The 20,876-nt window shown below is 43.3% G+C and overlaps 1 protein-coding gene across 1 annotated transcript in view; it reads left to right on the top strand.

The window, feature by feature from the left end:
• The first annotated feature begins 9,190 nt into the window (after window positions 1–9,190).
• The window catches only part of PIGS (phosphatidylinositol glycan anchor biosynthesis class S), a 44,041-nt gene continuing 32,355 nt past the window's right edge, over window positions 9,191–20,876 (top strand). The window contains exons 1-4 of the mRNA XM_033921186.1: window positions 9,191–9,340; window positions 12,994–13,133; window positions 15,018–15,129; window positions 20,060–20,149. Coding sequence (XP_033777077.1) covers window positions 9,322–9,340; window positions 12,994–13,133; window positions 15,018–15,129; window positions 20,060–20,149 — 361 coding nt within the window. The 5' untranslated portion in view covers window positions 9,191–9,321. The remainder of the gene's footprint in view (window positions 9,341–12,993; window positions 13,134–15,017; window positions 15,130–20,059; window positions 20,150–20,876) is intronic.

The following is a 20,876-nucleotide window of genomic DNA, read 5'->3' as shown; positions in this document are numbered from 1 at the left end:
AATGATACTCGAGGCCCCCACTTACCTCGGCTTCAGAAAATCACTCAAAACCTACCTATTCGGCAAACAAGACCCCTAACAACCCACCCCCCGCTTACATTACTGCCCTCCCCCCGCTCTTCTCCTCCCCCGAATTGCTTCCCTCTCCCTATCTTCCCACCGCCATCCCCTGTCAAGTTTGGTTAACACTTGTTTATATCCGATAAACTACTTATATCTGATAAATTGTCTATATCTGATAAACTGATAAAGGCTTCGACTTCGTGCGCAACTGGACGGCGTTCTGGGGAAAAAGCAAGTACTACAGAAAGGACGGACTACACCTCAACAAGGAAGGAGCAAGAGTTTTGGCAGGCAACATGAAGAAGGCAATCGAGAAGGCTTTAAACTGATAGATAGGGGAAAGCCGACAGTCGACCACCGGTCGATGGTACGGATAGCAGGATGCCCCGACGAAGAAGCCAAGGACAACTACACCTACACAAGAGAAGACGACCTCACAGCCAATAAGGGAGAAAAAGCAGGAAGGGACAACTCAGACATAGGAGGGGACGACCACACAGCAAAAAAGGGTGATAACACAGGAGCAGTAAAGGATACCAAAATTGAAGCTACAGGGACGGCCAAGAGTAGAAGGTCCAAAAAGGTAACACGAAGAGAACTTAGATGTATGTATACAAATGCTAGAAGTCTGGGTAACAAAATGGGGGAACTAGAGACAATAGCAAGACGTGACATATTGGATATCATTGGCATAACAGAAACATGGTGGAATGAAGAAAACAAATGGGACACAGTACTACAGGGATACAAACTGTATAGAAGAGATCGAATAGGGCAGAAAGGTGGAGGTATTGCTCTATATGTTAAGGAGGGGATAGATTCTGTTGAAATGGTTAAAACAGAAAGGAAAGAGAAGCTTGAGTCACTCTGGATCAAAATTCCTGGTCAATATGGCGCAGATACGAAAATTGGCCTTTACTATCGTCCACCAGGACAGGCGGAGGAAACTGACGCAGAAATGATGGAGGAAATCAAACAAGAATGCAAGACAGGCAATGTAATTATATTGGGAGACTTCAATTTCCCAGGGATAGACTGGAAACTAGCAACCTCCAACTGCGGCAAGGAAGCCAAGTTCCTGGAGGTGCTAGGGGATTGCTTCCTGGAACAAATGGTAAAAGAGCCGACAAGAGGCAACGCCACCTTGGACTTGGTCCTAAATGGCCTCACGGGACCGATAACAGAAGTGGAAGTCATAGTTCCACTGGGAACGAGTGATCATAATGTAATCAACTTTAAACTACACATCAGGAAAGGGAAACATGCCAAAACCTTAACCACCACCTTGAACTTTAAAAAGGGTAAATACGATAGCATGAGAGCCATGGTAGAAAAACGACTCGAGAAGATGATGGACAAACTTGAAACGGTTGATCAGGCATGGACACTACTGAAAAATACTATCACAGAAGCACAAGATCTCTACATTCCGAAGATTTCCAAAGATCGGAGAACAAAGAGCAAAAGAGAACCGGCATGGCTTACCATACAGGTGAAGGAAGCCATAAAAGAAAAGAAGGACTCTTTCAAAAAATGGAAATGCATAAAGACAACCGAAGCCTGGAACAAACATAAAGATGATCAGAAGAAATGTCACAAGGCGGTGAGGAATGCAAAACAGGAATATGAGGAAAAAATAGCCCAGGAGGCCAAAAACTTCAAGCCCTTCTTTAGATACGTGAAAGGGAAAAAACCTGCAAAAGAGGCAGTGGGACCCCTGGACGACCAGGGAAGAAAAGGGTACGTCAAGGAAGATAAACAAATCGCAGACAAACTAAATTCCTTCTTTGCGTCCGTCTTTACGAAGGAGGACACCTCAACAATACCTGAAGCGGAGAAAGTGTTTGCAGGAGAAATAGAAGACAGCCTCACCACAGTTGAAGTGGACTTAGACCAGATATACTATCAGATCGACAAACTTAAAAGCGACAAATCCCCTGGACCGGATGGGATTCATCCGAGAGTCTTAAAGGAATTGAAGGTTGAAATCGGAGAGTTATTGCAAAAACTTGCAAACCTGACAATCAGAACTGGACAGATACCGGACGACTGGAGGATAGCGAACGTCACCCCAATTTTCAAAAAAGGATCGAGAGGGGAACCGGGCAACTATAGACCTGTGAGTCTTACGTCTGTCCCTGGCAAGATGGTTGAAGCACTGATCAAGGATAGCATAGTCCGGCACTTGGACGCATATGACTTAATGAAACCCAGTCAACATGGATTCAGGAAAGGGAAATCATGTTTGACTAATTTACTCCAATTTTTTGAGACCGTGAACGAGCAAATCGATAGTGGGAAGCCGGTGGACATAATATATTTGGACTTCCAGAAAGCGTTTGACAAAGTTCCACACGAAAGACTTCTCAGGAAACTACATAGCCATGGCATAGAGGGGGATATACAAAGATGGATAGGCAAATGGCTGGAAAACCGAAAGCAGAGAGTGGGCATAAATGGGAAGTTCTCCGACTGGGAGAAAGTGACTAGTGGTGTGCCCCAGGGCTCGGTACTTGGGCCGATCCTTTTTAATATTTATATCAATGACCTAGAGGAAGGAACATCCAGTGAGATCATCAAGTTTGCAGACGATACAAAACTATGCCGGGCAATCAGATCGCAGGATGATAGAGAGAAACTCCAGAGCGACTTGTGTCAGTTAGAAACATGGGCGGAGAAATGGCAGATGAAATTCAATGTGGAGAAATGCAAGGTAATGCATTTAGGCAATAAAAATAAGGAATACGAGTATACAATGTCAGGTGCAACTCTGGGGAAGAGTGAACAAGAAAAGGACCTGGGTGTGCTGATAGATAGGACCCTGAAGCCGTCGGCACAATGCGCGGCAGCGGCAAAGAAGGCAAATAGAATGTTGGGCATGATAAAGAAAGGAATCTCGAGTAGATCGGAGAAAGTTATAATGCCGCTATATAGGGCAATGGTCAGACCACACTTGGAATACTGCGTCCAACATTGGTCTCCCTACCTAAAGAAGGATATAAAACTGCTGGAGAGGGTGCAGAGACGAGCAACAAAACTGGTGAAGGGTATGGAGAAACTGGAATACGAGGACAGACTTATAACACTAGGATTGTTCTCCCTTGAGAAAAGGAGACTGCGTGGGGATATGATCGAGACCTTCAAAATACTGAAAGGAATCGACAAAATAGAGCAGAGAAGATTATTTACATTGTCCAATTTGACACGGACTAGAGGACATGTAATGAAGCTAAGGGGGGACAGGTTCAGGACTAATGTCAGGAAGTTCTGCTTCACTCAGAGAGTGGTTGACACCTGGAATGCTCTCCCAGAGGAGATTATTGCGGAATCTACCGTCCTAGGCTTCAAGAGCAAACTAGATGCATATCTCCTTAAGAGAGGCATATAAGGATATGGTGGAATATAAATTACGCCAGGTGTACACCTGGCAGGGCCTCCGCGTGTGCGGATCGCCGGACTTGATGGACCGAAGGTCTGATCCGGAGAAGGCAGTTCTTATGTTCTTATGTTCTTATGTAAATCTGCTTTAACATTTGTTTTGATCTGATAAATCAGATAAATTGTTTATATTTGATAAATCAGATAAATTGTTTATATCTGATAAATTGTTGTAAATCTGCGTGTCAACGCAGATACTACTGTAATTGAGGTAAACCGCCTAGAACTCTCCGGGTATGGCGGTATATAAGAATAAAATTATTATTATTATTATTATGTTGGACATATTGAGACCCAGGGCATTTTTTGGGTGCGGTCCCAAAGTCTGCCTGCATGCAGACTTGGGGCCCCCTGTGGCATGAGGGCTCATGGCAGTTGTCCTACTTGCACCCCCAAAGCCCCAGCCTTGGGAGCAATGCTTGCTCAGAAATCATGCAGAGCAGCTGTGCTGCAGTACTGAACATTGTCCCTCTCTATTTTATGGAACAAGAATGTAATTGCACTATCATGCAGTGAGCCAAGCCAAGTCCCCCTCTGAAGTGAGGGGATAAGACAAATAATATTCCTTTATCCTTTGCCAGCTTTTATGTAGTCTAGAAAAGTGCCAGTAGATTATCTATCCCAAAGGTGCTGCATGCAATACATTTAGATTTTATTTGGATGATGCATCCAATTTGTTCTTAGTCCATGAATTAATGCACCTTCTCACTTAGTGATGTATGAGTTAGCTTTAATTGGCCAATAAATGTGAATGCTGCTATTACTACAACCAGTGAAGTTATTGGTGCCACATCCGTTAGAAAAGGACGGTGCCATGCAGATGGTGGTTATGGAGCACCCACCTTAATTTGCCTTCATCTTGCTGGATCCATTGTCGGGCTGACCTAGCACAGGTAGCTGCCAGAGCATAGGTGGTAAAGTTCTGATCCACCACATTGAGTGAGTGGTACATGTTTCTGTTTACAAGGTATGTTGCGTGCCTACAAAGAGAACAATGGCCCCGATTCTATAAAAGGTGCCTAGACCAGTAGCGCCTAGCCCAGGGGTGGGGAACAAGCGCCGCAATCCAATCAGGTTTTCAGGATTTCCTCAATGAATATGCACGAGATCCATTTGCATCAATAATCATGCCCCCGTCCTTAACAATAAAAATTCTTTGCTTCTTCAGACCACAGCAGCTTAACTCGTATCAACCATTTTAGATATGAGAATTTACAAAGCCTTCCTCCTCCTTGGTCTCGAGGCACTATTCTCACTAATATTCATTGTAGATTTAGATCTCTCAAACATTCAGCAACACTTTTTTTAAATATGTAACATTTATGTTAAATAAAGTTACTCATCTCGTGTATAGCTTCAGGGGCTCCAACCTGAATTCATGTTTTGCTTAACTCTGTTTCAAGGAGCTTCCCACAGCACATTTCCATTGGGGCTTTTTGATTAGCTATCTGGCAGGAGATGTCATTTAGGGAGGAGCTTCAGCATCATGTCGGCTATGACATTGGCTTCTAGGCACCGAGTGAATTTGTGCTGATGCAGCCCTGCAAACAAAAAGCCCCACTGGAAATGTGCTGGGGCAAGCTCCTTAAAAAAGCCTTAAGCCCCTGAAGCTATACACGAGATGAGTAATTTTATTTAACTTAAACTTTACTTATAAAAAAAGCGTTGCTGAATGTCTGAGTGATCGAAATCTACATTGAATAGTGGTGAGAATAGTACCTTCAGACAGATGAGGCAGACTTTGTAAATTCTCGTATCTAAAATTGTTGATATAAGTTAAGCCGCTGAGTCTGAAGAATAGAATAATTTGAGGGGTAAGAGTGGTCTTCAATTTGGAGGGAAGGGGCTCTGGCTAGGAGTTGTCCTATGCCCATCTTTGTTGAGGTAAGGGGTTGAGAATCTATCTTCCTTTATGCAAATCTGTCTCCTGCATATTTATTGTGGCTATCCTGAAAACCCAATTGGCTTTGTCCTAAGGCCACAGTTGAGAATCATTGTATTGGAGAGCTTCCATGTTACCCAGTTTCTGATTTTCAACTAATGTGGGTGGCTGGTAGCTGGCAGAAAACTGGCTTTTGTAAGTGCTTGTTTCCAGTTTCTGATTTTGAACTAATGTGGGTAGTTGGTAGGTGGCAGGGCAGAAAACTGGCTTTTGTAAGTGCTTGTTTTCTGCTGGCAAATGGACTCAAAGGCAGCTCTGCAAAAAAAATAATAATAATTCAATCCAAGCAGCATCTCTCTCTCTCTCTCTCTGCCAACCTCCCTGGCCTCTGCTGTTGCTGGATCAGCTTGAGATATGTGCAGCAGCAATAAAACTGAAAAAAGTGTCTGAAAGGCTCTGCACATTACATTCCCACAGTCCAGCTTTTTCCTTCATCTATCACTCCCTCTCCCCATCATAATTTAGTATCTCCCCTTCCTATTCTTGTTCTTCCCCAGTGTGCATCATCTCCTTTTCTCATCCCTTGATGAGTGGCCAACATATCCCTTTCTCTTCCTCTGATCTCCCCATTCTGTGTCCAGCATCTCATCTCCCTTTTCACCCACCTTTCTCCAGCATCTTTCTCACAACTTCCTTTTTTCTTACAAGATTTACTGCCTCCCCCCCCCTACCAAAGTGCCTCAAAATGGTGTGCATTGAGTAAAGATCAGCAATAAGAAGTTCTGCCTGCCAGGATGAAAGTGTAGCATTTCTTAGTATCTGGAGGAACAAAGCAACCAACTCCAGCCACTTCTAGGGCAACTGAGAAGCAGGACCAGGCCTGGAACCCGAGAGACACAAGAAGGTAGCCATGGAGATTGTACTACTGCCTCAGGCAACTGCTTAAGTGATAGGGACCCAGAAAGAAGACACTGGGCCACCAGGGGAACAAGGGCTGCAAGGGAATAGGGTAATGAAGAAGAAACAATGGACATGGAGAGGAAAAGAAACGGGTGAGGCTGGATAGGGAGAGAAAAGGGAGATGGATATGGGAAAGTCACCAGATATGGAGAATGGAAGAGAGATGCTTGGGGAAGCAGTCGAGAAAATAAGTGTCAGTGACAATCGAGGAAACACTGGGGAAGTAAGATAAAGGAGTAAAAATGAAGCTGGGGAACACTGCAGAAGAGATGACTAAGGCTGTAATAGAAGCTCCTGGAGAGATGAAAGATTTAAGAGATAAATATTGGGGAAAAAATGAGGATCTGGGGTGGTAGAGTCTAAGGAAGGAAGATGATTAAAGTTCTGTAGATAACAGGAGAGAGAATGAATGATGCTGGGAGAACACTGGTGGAGGATGATGGAGATATAGGGGAGCACAAGTGAAAATATGTGAGACTTGGGATGAACCCTGAGGAAGGATGAATGAGGAGAATGAGTGAGGTTCAGAAGGAACCTTTCAATAAGATGGTGAGCTAAAGAAGGAAGATAAGACTAGGGTTACCATATGACTCCAAAAAAAGGAGGACGGATTGAGACATCTGGGTTTTACTTCCATTGCTTTCAATGGAAGAAAAACCCAGATGTCTTAATCCATCCTCCTTTTTCTGGAGCCATAACATAAAACCCTACTCTTGTTCCACCCCAAAATAATTGTGGCATAGGCTTCAACCTCTATAAGCCAAATGATAGGAATAACGAGGTTTTACACTCTTTAAGCTCCCCATTGAGCTGTAGCCCTCTTCTCAAGTCTCCAAAACACATATACTGCTCCATATATGATTTCTCCCTCAGATCTCCCTGAACATATAATCCTTCAGACACTGTACTTCTCTAATGTATTACATAGGCACACTCTATAGTGTGCAGTGAGCAATGTGTACATAGCCCCCTCTCAACCCATTTCCAATTCTAGTTTGCCCCATGGATTCCTAGCTTTGAGTAACAGAAATGAACGAGACAATTAGAATTATAATTCCAGGTATATAATAGGGCAGAACTATGTTTGATTAGCCTGGGTGAGGTGGTAAGCTTCACATCTGTATAAAATACAATCGCTACAGTGGTCACCAATTTAAAACCCCCTCCAAACAGAGAATTACAATCCATTTATACTCATCTTCCAGCAACAATTGTGCTTCTAGACTCCCTGGCCTGATTCCAGCCTCCTTTAAGAGGATAGGAGGGCCTATGCCTGTTTCTTCCTGGGTACTGTCACCTACTTAGCCTGCAACTGTCCTTTTCAACTGTCTCAGTTCTATGAACCAAGCCAGGATAAATTAACCTGTGGCCATCTCATCCTCACACATATCCCTCCTAATACTCATCCACCTCTCAGACTACTCTCATTTTGCTCCTGACACACATACTTCTCCTACCTTGTATCTTTTTTCACCATCTTTCTTCCTCCTCTTCCACATCCTCTTATTTCTTCCCCCCAACAACCTTACTCTTCTCTTGTCGCCCTTTCAGCAAACTCTTCAAGGGTAGGGTTATCATATGGCTCCAGAAAAAGGCAGATGGATTCAGACATCTGGGTTTTACATCCTTTGAAAGCAATGGATGTAAAACCCAGATGCCTCAATCTGTCCTCCTTTTTCTGGAGCCATATGATAACCCTAAACAAGGGAGAATTTTGGGTAGCTGCAACTGGCAAATAATCTTTTCCCAAAATTGGCAACCCTATATGGCAATGACTCTTAACCTTTTTTGAATCACGGACCCCTTTAAGAATCTGATGAAAGCTATGGACTCCCCCACAAATATTCACATAAACACAACTTTGCATGCAATTAATATAATGTACTTTATCAAGATTTGATTGTCTCATATATGACATACACAAAGTATTATTAAACTTTAAAAGTAAAAAATCTAAAAAAAAGACACTCCATCTTCATGCAAAAAATGCCTCATTATAATTATGAAATACAATCATCTTATACAAATTAAAACAGATATACTACTACTACATTTTCTACTACCATTATTTCATCTACTCACGTCTGCGAGAAACATCAACTGGGCTATATAATGAATTTAAATGTTAATTTTTAGCTGGCCCTTCATGGACCCCCTGAAACTCATCCAAGGATCCCAGGTTAAGAACCCCTGCTATATGGTGTGGCAAATAATTTTTTTCCCCAAAATTGGCAACCCTATATGGTGGAAGGAGTGGCTTAGTGGTTAGAGCTACAGCCTCATCACCCTGAGTTTGTGGGTTCTTGTGACCCTGCTTCTTGTGACCCTGGGCATGTTGCTCAATTATCCATTGCCCCAGGTACATTAGATAGATCGTGCACCCACCAGGACAGATAAGAAAAATGCTTCAGTACCTGATTGTAAACCACCTAGATAATCTTGATAGGTGGTATATAAATACCTAAATATGTGTTCGTAATTCCTGGTTCTGACCATTTAAATCAGTGTTAGGACTGTTCTGTTAGAACTAGCCTACTCCCTCCTAGAACTAGGCAACTTGAGGTTTTCAATGGACTGATGTAGAAAGGCAGGAACCAGAAGAAAGGGGAAACCGGACTGGAAGGATCCAGCGGATCCGGCTTTTACCCACACTAACAAAGCCTCCGCCAAGAGTAAGACTAGGCAGTCCATGACCCCTCCCCCTGAAGCGAATTCCAACAATCATATCGCGTATCCACCGGCCATGCGCTCTCATCTCTTTTGCTCTTTCCAAGTTGCCATACTTCCGCCCTTTTCTACTGCCGTCATTATAGGCTTCGCTCCTCGTCTTTCGAAACAGGAACTTCTGATTGGACGTCATTTTTCCCAACGCTCTCCAGGTGCAACCATCTTCCGCCTTATCGCGCAGATGATTGGCTACTGGAGGAAACAGGGCTTTGCGATTGGCGGAGACATTGTGTTACGGAAGGGGAGCGAGAATGGCCGGGGCTGTCTCTGGTGAGGGAATTGATGGCTTTTTTCCCCTCTTGTGGCCGGTATCTAGTGCGCTTCGTGTGTGCGTAAAGTGCAATCTTTTAGAAAGTAGAGGTTGTGCTCTCTGTTAAACAATATGTGATAGAGGGGTCTGTGATCATATTATTTAATGTTACCATAATTGTTAGAGCTGGATTTAGAATAGCTGCAGTAATGAAATACAGGGGCCCCTCATTACATTATTGCACCGGGTGTTCCTATTTCTTTTTCATACTCTTCCCTCTTCGTCCTCCCCCTCCTACGGCGGGGTGTTCCATGTATTTGTGTCATTGTATTCAAAGGTTTCTAGTTCTGATCCTAATTACACTTCTTAAGAAAAGCAAGACTAGAAGTATGGCAGCTTTGCTTTAAAGGTCTGCACTGCAGTGACTTTCTTTTGTAGGATGTTAATGTTACTTCACAGCACAATTGATAATGGATGAAGCATGTGTCATTAAGAACGTAAGAATTTCCTTACTGGGTCAGACTAAAGGTGTATCATGCCCAGTATCCTGTTTCCAGTAGTGCCAAATACAGGTCACAGGTACTTGGAATACAAAAAGTAGCTCGATTTCAGGGAATTTACTCCCCAAAAACCAGATCTAAAGTTTAAAATACATGAGTACTCTAATAGAGGGAATGTGGTGCAGTACAGTACATTGCAAGTTGTCCGCATATGCAGATGATTTGATATTCTATTTGAAAAGCAGAATCCCCAATTGACTTGTTTTCCTTGTTGGAAAGTTTTTCCAGCCATGATGCCACTTAATGTCCATGCCCATCAGGAACATATTGGTAGGCTTCCGGCCAAAAAGATGAAGTGTTTAGGGGTCTGGTTTGATACTACTGTAGAGAGTTCTTTAGAATTGAATCGAGAAGCATTGGTTGCTGCTGTTGATGAGCTGGTTACTATTTGGTCTCCTTTACATTTATCTTGGTGGGGCAGATTGGAGGCTATAAACATGGTGTTGGTTCCTAAAATTAACTATAATTTGAGTATGATGCCAATACCGTTCACCCACTTATTTTGTATACTAAGATACTAAGATGTTGCGATTTCTTAGGAAGGATAAGCCCCCTAGAATTGACCTATGGAAACTGAAGCAGTTGAAGAGTTCAGGGGGTGTGAACTTCCCTGACTTCAGAGTATATCATTATGCCTTTATGGCAGCAGCAGTGGTGGCCTGGTTTCTGCCAGAGGAAGTTGGGTGGTGTCCTCGGTGGGTGCAGCTACAGCGGGCTTTAGTGTCCCCCAATTCTCTTAGTTGAATTGCTGTCAATGAAGGTGGAGAATGTGGTTCCTTCTAATGCCTGCGGTACCCCAGGTGCTTCAGTTCTTAGCAGAGGATTTTGGATCGGGTATGGCCAATAGCTGATCTTGTTTCCATTTGATATAATCCTGGGATAAGGATACACGGTGCTGTGGTTAGTTGGGCTGACTGGCAAGACAAAGGTATTTTGTATGTTACTCAGCTTCTGAATGGAGGGGGAGGGGTTGTAAGGCTTTTGAGGAGCTGAGACAGCAGTTTGGTTTAGGAGTGTCCAAATTTTACAGTTGGTTACAGCTTCGGCATTGTTTAAAAGATTGTAGTTTATTAGGGTTTGTTGAGAAGGGGGATACTGGTTTACAAAATTTCTATGAGGGTTTAAGTGGGCAGAATAAAAAAGCCTCAACCACGTACTGAAAGTTTAAGGGGGTTAATCAATGTGTGGCTTTGAAGCACATTTGGAAGCATGATTTTGGGGAAACAGTGGGGGAGTATGACTGGATGACTTTTTGGACAAGGGTTTGTAGGACTACCCACTCTGCTTCAGTAACACAGTCCCTCTTTTATGTGTCTCATTGGGCCCTTTGGGCACCCTATAAAATGTCATGGTTATCAAAGGTGGGGTTGGGTGTTTGTTGGTTCTGTTGCCTGGAGATGTTATTTGCTTTTTCTTGTGTATAATTGTTTTGGAAATTAGTATGGGAAAGAGTTTTAGCTGTTTTTAAATTTCATGTTTCACTAACTTACATACTGGTTGTTCTGTGGCCTTGGCTGCAGTATTAAATAAAACAGAGGCTAGGTTATTTGATGTATTAATGGGTTTAGCAAATTTACTTGCTGGAAGAATAGTTCTGAACTTTCATATTGTGCATGGTGGAATGCTGTTTGTTTAGTGTGGCAGTACGAGGAAGTGGCTGGTTACGGTAAAACTGAACCGTTTGCCATATTTTTTAAAAGTATGGGTTTGTTGGATTCTTACTGTCAGACTGATGTATAAATGTATAAAACCTGGCTCTTGATGATTCCTTGGTGGATGTGGGGATGTTCTGTTATTTGTGATTTAAAAAAGTCAATAAATTATTATTGACCTAAAAGATTCTCATCACAAGTCAATAAATTATTATTGATCTAAAAGATTCTCATCACATAGTAGCTAATCATTTTTTTACCACCACTAAGTCACTGCTCCCAACATATTTCCCTAATCCACATTTCCTCTCCTTCTCAAAACTTCCTCTATATCCTCTCTCATAATCAATCTGTACTGCACTCTTCTCTTCTGGGTTTGTAAGAAAGCAATGCTGATCAATTAATCGTCTCAAAGAAAAAGAGCGGCTTGTGTTCACTGTACCTGCTAACTATGTTTGTGGCTGGATAAGATTAATATTAATTCTCTCTAGCCTGGGTTTTGCATTGCTTATACCCCTATACATGGTGTGTGGGGCATGCAGGTGACACTCTTTCTTGGAGAAAACCGTTCTGAGTGGATTTAATGGGAATCTTTTGCAGTTCCAGGAGACTGGAGAAGAGCATTTTCTAGTTAGATAGTAGGGTGAGCTGTCCTTTGGTTTATCTCCTGCAAATCCTTCTATATTAGAGGGAGGACAACTGGGTATTAGGTACTGATGGTTATCATGGAACTGAGGAATGGGGTGGGGTGGGGGGGTACAGGGGTTTACTTGGCTCATCAAACACTTGGTAGTTATTACACAGCTAGTAACACAATACATCAGACTTTGTGCCTCAGGTGCAACTCTTTGTGAAAACACCCCAAGAGGATTTGCTACTTATGTTGTCAGTCTTGCTCTGTCTCTAGTCTGTCTTCTTCAATGGCTGCCATTGCCTCCATGTTTACTGTGCATGTGCTCCACCGAGTCCACTGACCTCACCACTTTGGCTGGCTCATTTAGTCTCGGTCTCAGAAGCAAAAGAAAATAGAGGAAATCAGCATGAGCTTAAGAAAATGCCTGGTGTATCAGGGGGTAGGGCTAGGTAACACTTGCCAATCACCAGTCACCACGTGCCACCTGATTTGGCAAGTACAACCTCCCAATCCCGCCTGCTGATCAGCAAGATGGAAAGCAAGAAGACAGGAGGCATAAGAAACTACTGTACTTATACTGCTTTGGAGGGAAACCTTTTGAAGAAAGGCAGGCATTACTGAAAGAACCCCACAGAGCTAGCATCCATCCCCACAGCCTTTGAGGGGACCCCTGTGGGAGTCCGTGGATCCTGGGGTGATTCCCTTGGAGTTCCCGCAATCCCTGTTCCCATGCAGACCTCTACTTTGGTATATCAGAGATTTTGTTTTCACACTTGTCTGGCAGCTTGTGCAACTTCTTTTCAACATGACTTGGTTTTGTTTTGCAGAAGCACTGCGGGTGAAGTATACAGCACTTTGCATTGCAGTCATTGTACTTGTAGTTGGACTGCCACTATGGTGGAAAACAACAGAGACCTATCGGGCCTCCCTGCCATATTCCCAGATTAGCAAACTGGACACCCTGCAGGTAAGAAGCTGTGTGCAGCTAAGTAGTCGCAAGCATTAGGGAGTATAAGGTATGAAGCTCCTCCCTTATTCTTGCAAAAGTCAGTATTTCTGACCACTGAGATGTTTAATGTTCATGGCTGTGGTGCTGTTGGAAACAGAATGGAAAAATCCCTGCTTCCGTGATTTGGCACTGTTGAATTATGCTGGAGTGATGGTAATTAGTTACATGAACTGTATATCATTCATGAATCTTTGTACAGAAAGGGTAGAAAAATAAAATTGCTTACACTTTCTCTTTAGAGTTAATGTAGCACAAATTTATATATTTGTCAGCACAAAGCAAGGAAATAGTACATAAGCAACCAATAGACAAGAAAAATTTTAAAAATAGAAAGATATCTCACTTTGTGTCATTCCTAGAATGTGTTAACTGTGGAGTTTGAGATAATAATAAGAAAATGACACTCTGTCATAGTAAAGGTATGTACATGAAAGGAGGTGGGGTGAAGAAACTGGATTTACTAAAAGAAACATACATGATGTCTATCCAGAGGTTTCAGCAACTGTAAAGCAGTCCATGACTGACAATTTGACTGCTGTTTTTGTACTACACTTCTCCCTCCGTATCCACGGGGTTTAGGTGCAGTGCCGGACCACGAAGTGTGAAAAATCGCGAATAACTTCTCGGCCGGCTCTGACCCACCCCCGCGTCCCTCCTGTGTCCCCGGAACCTTACTTGGTGGTCTAGCGGTGAAGCGAGGTAGGAGCGATCTTCCTATGCTTCTGCCCCATACAGAGCCGTCATCAGAATGGCTGCCGGAAGTTCCTGTTGTAGTCTCGAGACTACAACAGGAACTCACGGCAGCCATTCTGATGACAGCTCTGCACGGAGCAGGAGCATAGGAAGATCGCTCCTGCCCTGCTTCACCGCTAGACCACCAGGTAAGGTTTCGGGGAGGCTTGGACGGCTTAAAAATAGCCAAAAAATGAAAATAGATTAAAAAAAATTGCAAATAACCGAATCCGCGGATACTGAAACCGCGGATTCGGAGGGAGAAGTGTATTTAGATAGCATATGTGTTACAATGTGTCAGACATCACACAGGTTTTTTCTGATCACTTATTTAGTCCATCATTTAGACTCATACATTTTTTTTTATATAGTGGCATCTAAATTGGGGGTTCTTAACCCAGTCCTTGGGACACATTTAGCCAGTCAGTTTTTTAGGATACCCACGATGAATATGCATGAGAGAAATTTTCATACCATGATGGTGCCTTTGAAACTGCAGCTCCTGATTGGTAAGGCCCGACTTTAGTGCAGGAAGAGGCGGTCGGAGCATACAGCGAGTGATTTCCTTCACTCGCCGGCACTCCGGCTGCTCTCTCCTGCCTCTCCCGCTGCCCTCTCCAGTCTCCCCCACGAAAAACTGTATTCACGGTTTTTCAAGATTCACGAGGATTCCTGGAACGGAACCTCCTCCTTCTCTGCAATACCCCGTACCATTAAAAGGTCATGGATTAGATATACTGTCTTGTCTGTGATTACAATCAAAACAGTACAAAATACTATATGCAGATTATTTTTTTTTCTGTTTCTAGTGGGTTCCTGATCTAAGTTCTGTTTCTGGAGCAATGGAGCATTAAGTGACTTGCCTAGTGTTACAAGGAGCTGCAGTGGGAATCAAACCCTGTTCCCCAGGTTTTCAGCCCACTGCACTAACCATTAGGCTACCGTAGTTCTGTCAATATACCTCAGGTTTTACCGGGAAACGCTCTTGCTATTTCATCCTCGGTTCTGTCCTGAAAAGGATTCTTTTTTGATAAGACAGGTTTTGCTTTGTGTGTTTGATTAGAAACTTTAGTTATTTGCTTATTTTATAAAATGTTTCCTCTGATCTAGCTTCAGCTGACTGTATCGGTAGATGTTGTCTTTGCTAAGGGGTGTCTGACTGGAGAACAGCAGAGAAGGTTACCTGCCACTCAGCCCAGAGAGAAAAAAGTTGCCTTGAACTGTAAGTCTGTTTTCAGGCCCCGAGTCCTGACTTGAATTATTTGCTGTCTTTTTTTGACATCTTTGTAACAAACAAAATTAGAAAAAGGAATAAGGGAAGGGGGCCTATGATTGATTGCACAAACAATTTCTATGTACCGTATTTGCCGGCGTATAAGACGACTTTTCAGTACCTTAAAATCCTCCCCAAAGTCGGGGGTCGTCTTATACGCCGGGTACAGTTTACATGCCCTTACTTGCGGGGCTGGATGTACTCAGTCGCGCGGCTCTTCTTCTCCCTACCTTCTCTGCTTGCAGCACAGAGCCGAACGGAAGTCTTCCCGACGTCAGCGCTGACGTCGGAGGGGAGGGAGGGCTTAAACAAAGCTTAAACAAAGCCCTCCCTCCCTCCGACGTCAGCGCTGACGTCGGGAAGACTTCCGTTCGGCTCTGTGCTGCATGCATGGCAGGTAAGGAGAAGGAGAGTAGCCTCGCGGTTCGAGTGGCTACCAAGAGAGAGGGGCGGCCGCCCCGCCCCGGTTGCAGCACAGCCGGCCAGGTTCCCTTACTTTTGTGGCACTTCCCCGACCGACCGATAACAGCCCGGGTCCGACAATCCTCCCTGCCCTGTAGCCGTGAATCTAAATACCTTCTTACAGCAGCTGTAAGAAGGTAATTTAGATTTGCGGTTAAGGGCAGGGAGGTTTGTCGGACCGGGGCTGTTGTCGGTTGGTCGGGGAAGTGCCACAAAAGTAAGGGAACCTGGCCGGCTGTGCTGCACCCGGGGCGGTAGAGAAGGTGTGCGGAAGAAGGGGTCGTCTTATACGGCGAGTATAACACAAAACTCTATTTTTTAACTAAAAGTTGGGGGGTCGTCTTATACGCCCAGTCGTCCTATACGCCGGCAAATACGGTATATAAAAATATCATTACAGTGTAGAGGTAGTTAATGAACTGAGCACCGCATCTATCAGTATGACTTCACCCACTCCTATAATCATATTCTTTCACTGGGCAAAATTTGCCTACACGCAGCACATACAATTGTTTGAAAATGCAGATAATAAACATATATGTATCTGTTAATCACATAGGGTCATTTTTACTAAACTGCATTAAGCAGCTATTGCAGGTTTTAAGCATATGCTGGCCATTAGTGTGAATCTAGGGTAACAATGGTCTAAGATTAAAAACTAGTAAAGACCTCTGTTTAGTTTCCAGCAAAACAAAATATAATGGAGTATAATATAATGAAATAATCAATTACAATAAAAAATCTATGAAAGAGATCAAATGGTCATGCCCAAAAATACCCATATTTTCAAAAGTTTACTGAATTACAAATACTGTAGCACTAACTGCAGATAAGAGGAGAGTGGGCAGTTAAGGAGTGGCAGCAGTGTGTGGCCTACCACATAGGTCGGTGCTGCAGGCTAGCTTTCATGACTGTCAGTGACACATCTGCAATTACCACAGCCAGCATTTTGTTAGCATTGCTGCAACCCAGATAAAAAAAAAACAAAAAACATAATGTTAGTTGGTGCAGTCCCTCCCAACCCCAACCCTATCAGTACTCTCCCAGCCCCCCAGCCCTGACCCTACCAGTATAGCCTGACCTTCCCTAGGGTTTCTTTGGAAGCCTAGCCTTTCTGCTTTTGCCCTGTGTGGCTTCAAAATAGCTATCCTGACCTTGAGTGGTGGTCTTGCGATACTACTAGTAGGGGGGGTCAGCCTTCCTCCCCTTTTTTATTTTTTTTGAATAACCTTCCTTATAAGGGGGGTGTGGGGGGTGGAAGAAAAATGCTGAGAAAAGGCTGCAGTTGGTGCCACTTCCCTTTTTTATTTGCATGCCGGGACCCATTTTCTTGGCTGGGCAGGTAGATAGGGTACACCCATGCCATCTGCAGAGGCATGCAATGTGTGCCCATGTAGTATCTGCCCTGTGAGTTTAAAAGCAGGGGTAGATGGTGGGCATGCATCTTGCACTTCTACAGTTAAAGTGCAACAATTTTATGCTTTAATAAAAGGGCCCCATAGTCTAAAATAGACTGAAAAGAACTTATCTTAGAGGGTAATAATGACCATATACTATATACTCGAATATTAGTCAATCCAAGTATAAGACAATGTACCCATTTCCCCCCCCAAAAGGAGGAAAAAAGGTTGACTCGAATACAAGACCGGGGGTAGTTTAATATTTGTGTGCCCCCCCCTTCCCTGCCAGGCTCTGCACTCAGCCCCCCTCCCTACCCTGTCCTCCCTCTCTCCCGATGTCCTGCAGGACTACACTGGGCTGCTGTATGACCTGGTGGGCCAGAACAGGAGGGATCCCTCCCGTATCCTGTCCCTGCCAACTCTGTCAATTTTTATTTTTTTTTTACCCCCCTCTTGCTTTTTCTGCATACCTTTTCGAATCCCTGGTGGTCCAGCAGTGTACCGAGCAGGAGTGAGCTTTCTGCACTCCTACCCCATACCGAGTCCTTTCCTGAATGGCCACCTCCAGTTCTCACAGCCCAGCCGTGTACCAGGCATGAGCGAGCTTTCGTGCTTCTGCCCGGCGCTGAGCTACTCGCTGATTGGCTGCCCCGAATTCTTGCAGGACTCATGAGAACTCGTGGTGGCCATTCCGCGAGTGGCTCATCACCAGGTAGGAGAGTGAAAGTTTGCTCATGCCCGGTACACTGGGCTGCGAGAACTTGAAACGGCTATTCAGGGAGGTGCTCAGCATGGAGCAGGAGCATGGAAAGCTCACTCCTGCCCGGTACACCACTGGACCACAAGGTATTCAAAAAGGTACGCAGGGGGAGGCGGAAGGGAGGTAAAAAAAATTGGCAGAGTTGGCCAGGACAGGAGACAGGAGGGATCCCTCCTGTCTCGGGCCACCCCATCAGGCTATACGGCAGGCCCAGCGGAGGCCTGCAACAAATCCAGGAGGGTGGCGGGTAAGATGAGACCCCCATTTTTGGGATTTTTTTTTTTTTGGCCAAAAATCTTGCCTTATATTTGAGTATCTACAGTAAATAAATAATACCAGCAAACACAATTTTCAGAAGATGTCCTGTTTTAAAGCATAGATCTGACACTAAGGGCTCCGTTTACTAAAGTGTGTTAGGGCATTAACGCACGGAATAGTGCATGCACGCTAGACCGTAACACCAGCATTGAGCTGGCATTAGTTCTAGCTGCGTAGCACGCGGTAATATCCTGCGTGCGCTAAAACCGCTAGCGCACCTTAGTAAAAGGAGCCCTAAGGCCAATACTGCTCATGTTTTGTCATATAACTTCTTGCCTTGGGGTATGTTTTCAGTAAGGACTGCACAAACATTTCTGTAAAGAAATGCAAACATGTTTAAAAGTACACAGCCTTATATGGCAATTATAAGGCATAATGCCTACTTTTGAATAGTCTCCATCTTCACACAGAAGTTTTGAAGCAAACTCGAGAGCTAGATATTATACCTATGGTATACGAAGTGAAAATGTTATGAATACAAGAACCAATGACAGGTTGCAATATTGGGGTGTCATGGAATTAGTATGAGTCCTAGAAGTCCAATGTAACTAATGCATCTTATTTTATATTTATTTCTTTGTATTTTTATTAATAAAAAAATATTTATCTGAACATCTAAGATAGATAAGAACAAATTGGCGATCGTGTGAATGCCAAACAAACCCCTGTTTTACAAAACGCGAAAGTGGGTTCTAGCACTGGCCGGCACGCTAAATGTGCTCATAGAGTTCCTATGAGCATTGGGATCAGCACATAGCATTCAGCATGCCAGCTGGTGCTAAAAACTGCTTTCGCGGTTTTGTAAATGGAGGAGGGGGGGAGAGTATAAAGCGTAAAGGCCAAATGTCTCAACATAACCCAAACTGCAGTGAAAGGCCTTGTTTCTTATAGCTTCTAACTCTATTAAACAAAAACCCTTCATACAGCCCCCATTCCCTTCTACACCCCTCTGCCTTTTCTTAAAAAAGAAAAGGATTGTATGGCAGGTTAGTCAGTTTTCTCTGTTCATACCAGCAAAAATCACAGTATATTCATATTTCTTCCTGACAAAGCAACAGATGATCTGCGAGGGTTGCCTACTTTGCCCTTATGGGTTTTCTATAAGATTGAGAATAGTAAAGCCTCAAATTCATGTTGAAGAAGCACCTCTACAACTTTTATTTCCTGAGGCAGCTATGATGCTTAGAGGCTCATTTTCAAAGCACTTAAGACACACAAAGTACCATAGAAACCTATGGTACTTTGTGTGTCTAAGTATTTTGAAAATGAGCCCCTATATCAACTCATGCTTGATGGTCTCAGAAGTTTTACCTATATAAAATTTCACACATGAACATCAAAGAATATAAATGACTTCTTTTGTTTGACATATCATAGAGCATAATACATTTCTCTCTGCTTAGTTAAAGGTAAATTTGCTCCATTGAAAGACTGAGTGCATACTGAGCAATGTCCATGTAAAAAATGTTGCTTGTTTTCATTAAGAGATTTTTTTTTTGTAACAGAAAACAAATATTTCTTTTTCTATTGGAGAGAGCTTCCCAAACTGTGGGTCAGGACGCCAAATGGAGTGTCAAAACTTACTTTTGGGGTCATGACCTAGGTGGGCTCTCCATAGATGACATTATTCCGTACCTCCAGGGGGTCACATAATTTTATTTAACTACAGACATGGGGTCACAGGTACAAAAAGATCGGGAAGCACTATTCTGTTGAGATTTCTAGCTCTTTTGCTTATGCTTATGTCTTCTATAGAACAAACTTTTTCTTCTTTTGTTGTGGTTTCTTGTTCTGTTTCATCTGTGTAAGCGTATTCAGCATTTTGCTTCATATGATTACAATGCATTTAGTTTGCAGTCTGGATTTATTCCCACACACAGGACTTTGCAATACTGATTTGTGATTTCTGGTCCTTTATGCTGTTCTATTTCTTTTTCAGCCAAAACAAGTTTCCTGCGTCGGTATGAGTTCAAGTACAGGGGAGCAACAGCACATGAAGAAGTAGCTCTGGGAATACAAAGTCTGCCAGGTATAAACATGTGCTTCATAACACATTTACTGTCATGAGAAGGGACATCTCAGAGATCTCGGAAGAGATTGCTGTTCTGTGAACTTAGCAGCAAAAGCGTTCTGGGGCAGATGCAGTAAAATGCTCCAGGTTTGACACAGATTAGCTCAACTTTAATGCTTAATTTTCATGGGTACCCTATGTGAAAATGGGGTTTATGCTTGAGCTAACCATGCACAAAGCCTCACATAGCCTCACTGCCACAGAATTTAAATGACCATTCAGTGCCAATGCAGAGAAGTGCACGGAATGACAAAAGACTGAGCACAGGACTGAGCATTAACACCAGGTTCAAGGAAGTGTATGTGGGGGGAGGGAGGATATCTCCTTTTATAGCCAGCTATGGTGGGAATTACATGATGGTAGAAATTAGGAGAAATGAGCATGAAAAACCTGCAACTTTTTTGAGTTCCATAAAGAGTCTGAGTAAAAAGACAAAAAAATAAAAGACAAACTTGAGGTAGAGAGATGCTAGAATAAAAGCAAAGTGTTGGAGTATTAAGAATTGCATGTATGCACTGGTGTGAGCACAAAAAAATTGTATAATCCATGCACTAGACTATTTCTGCATATATATAAAATCAATATTGTAAACATTTTGTGCACAGCATAACATTGTATGATTGGTTGGTTTGTGCATGACGTCACCTGTAGATTCGTTTTAGGCGGCGTGCTCTTCCGTTCAGGC

Source organism: Geotrypetes seraphini, chromosome 15 (genome assembly GCF_902459505.1).
Source record: "Geotrypetes seraphini chromosome 15, aGeoSer1.1, whole genome shotgun sequence".
Lineage (NCBI taxonomy): Eukaryota > Metazoa > Chordata > Amphibia > Gymnophiona > Dermophiidae > Geotrypetes > Geotrypetes seraphini.
This window is presented reverse-complemented; position numbering and strand designations above follow the sequence as displayed.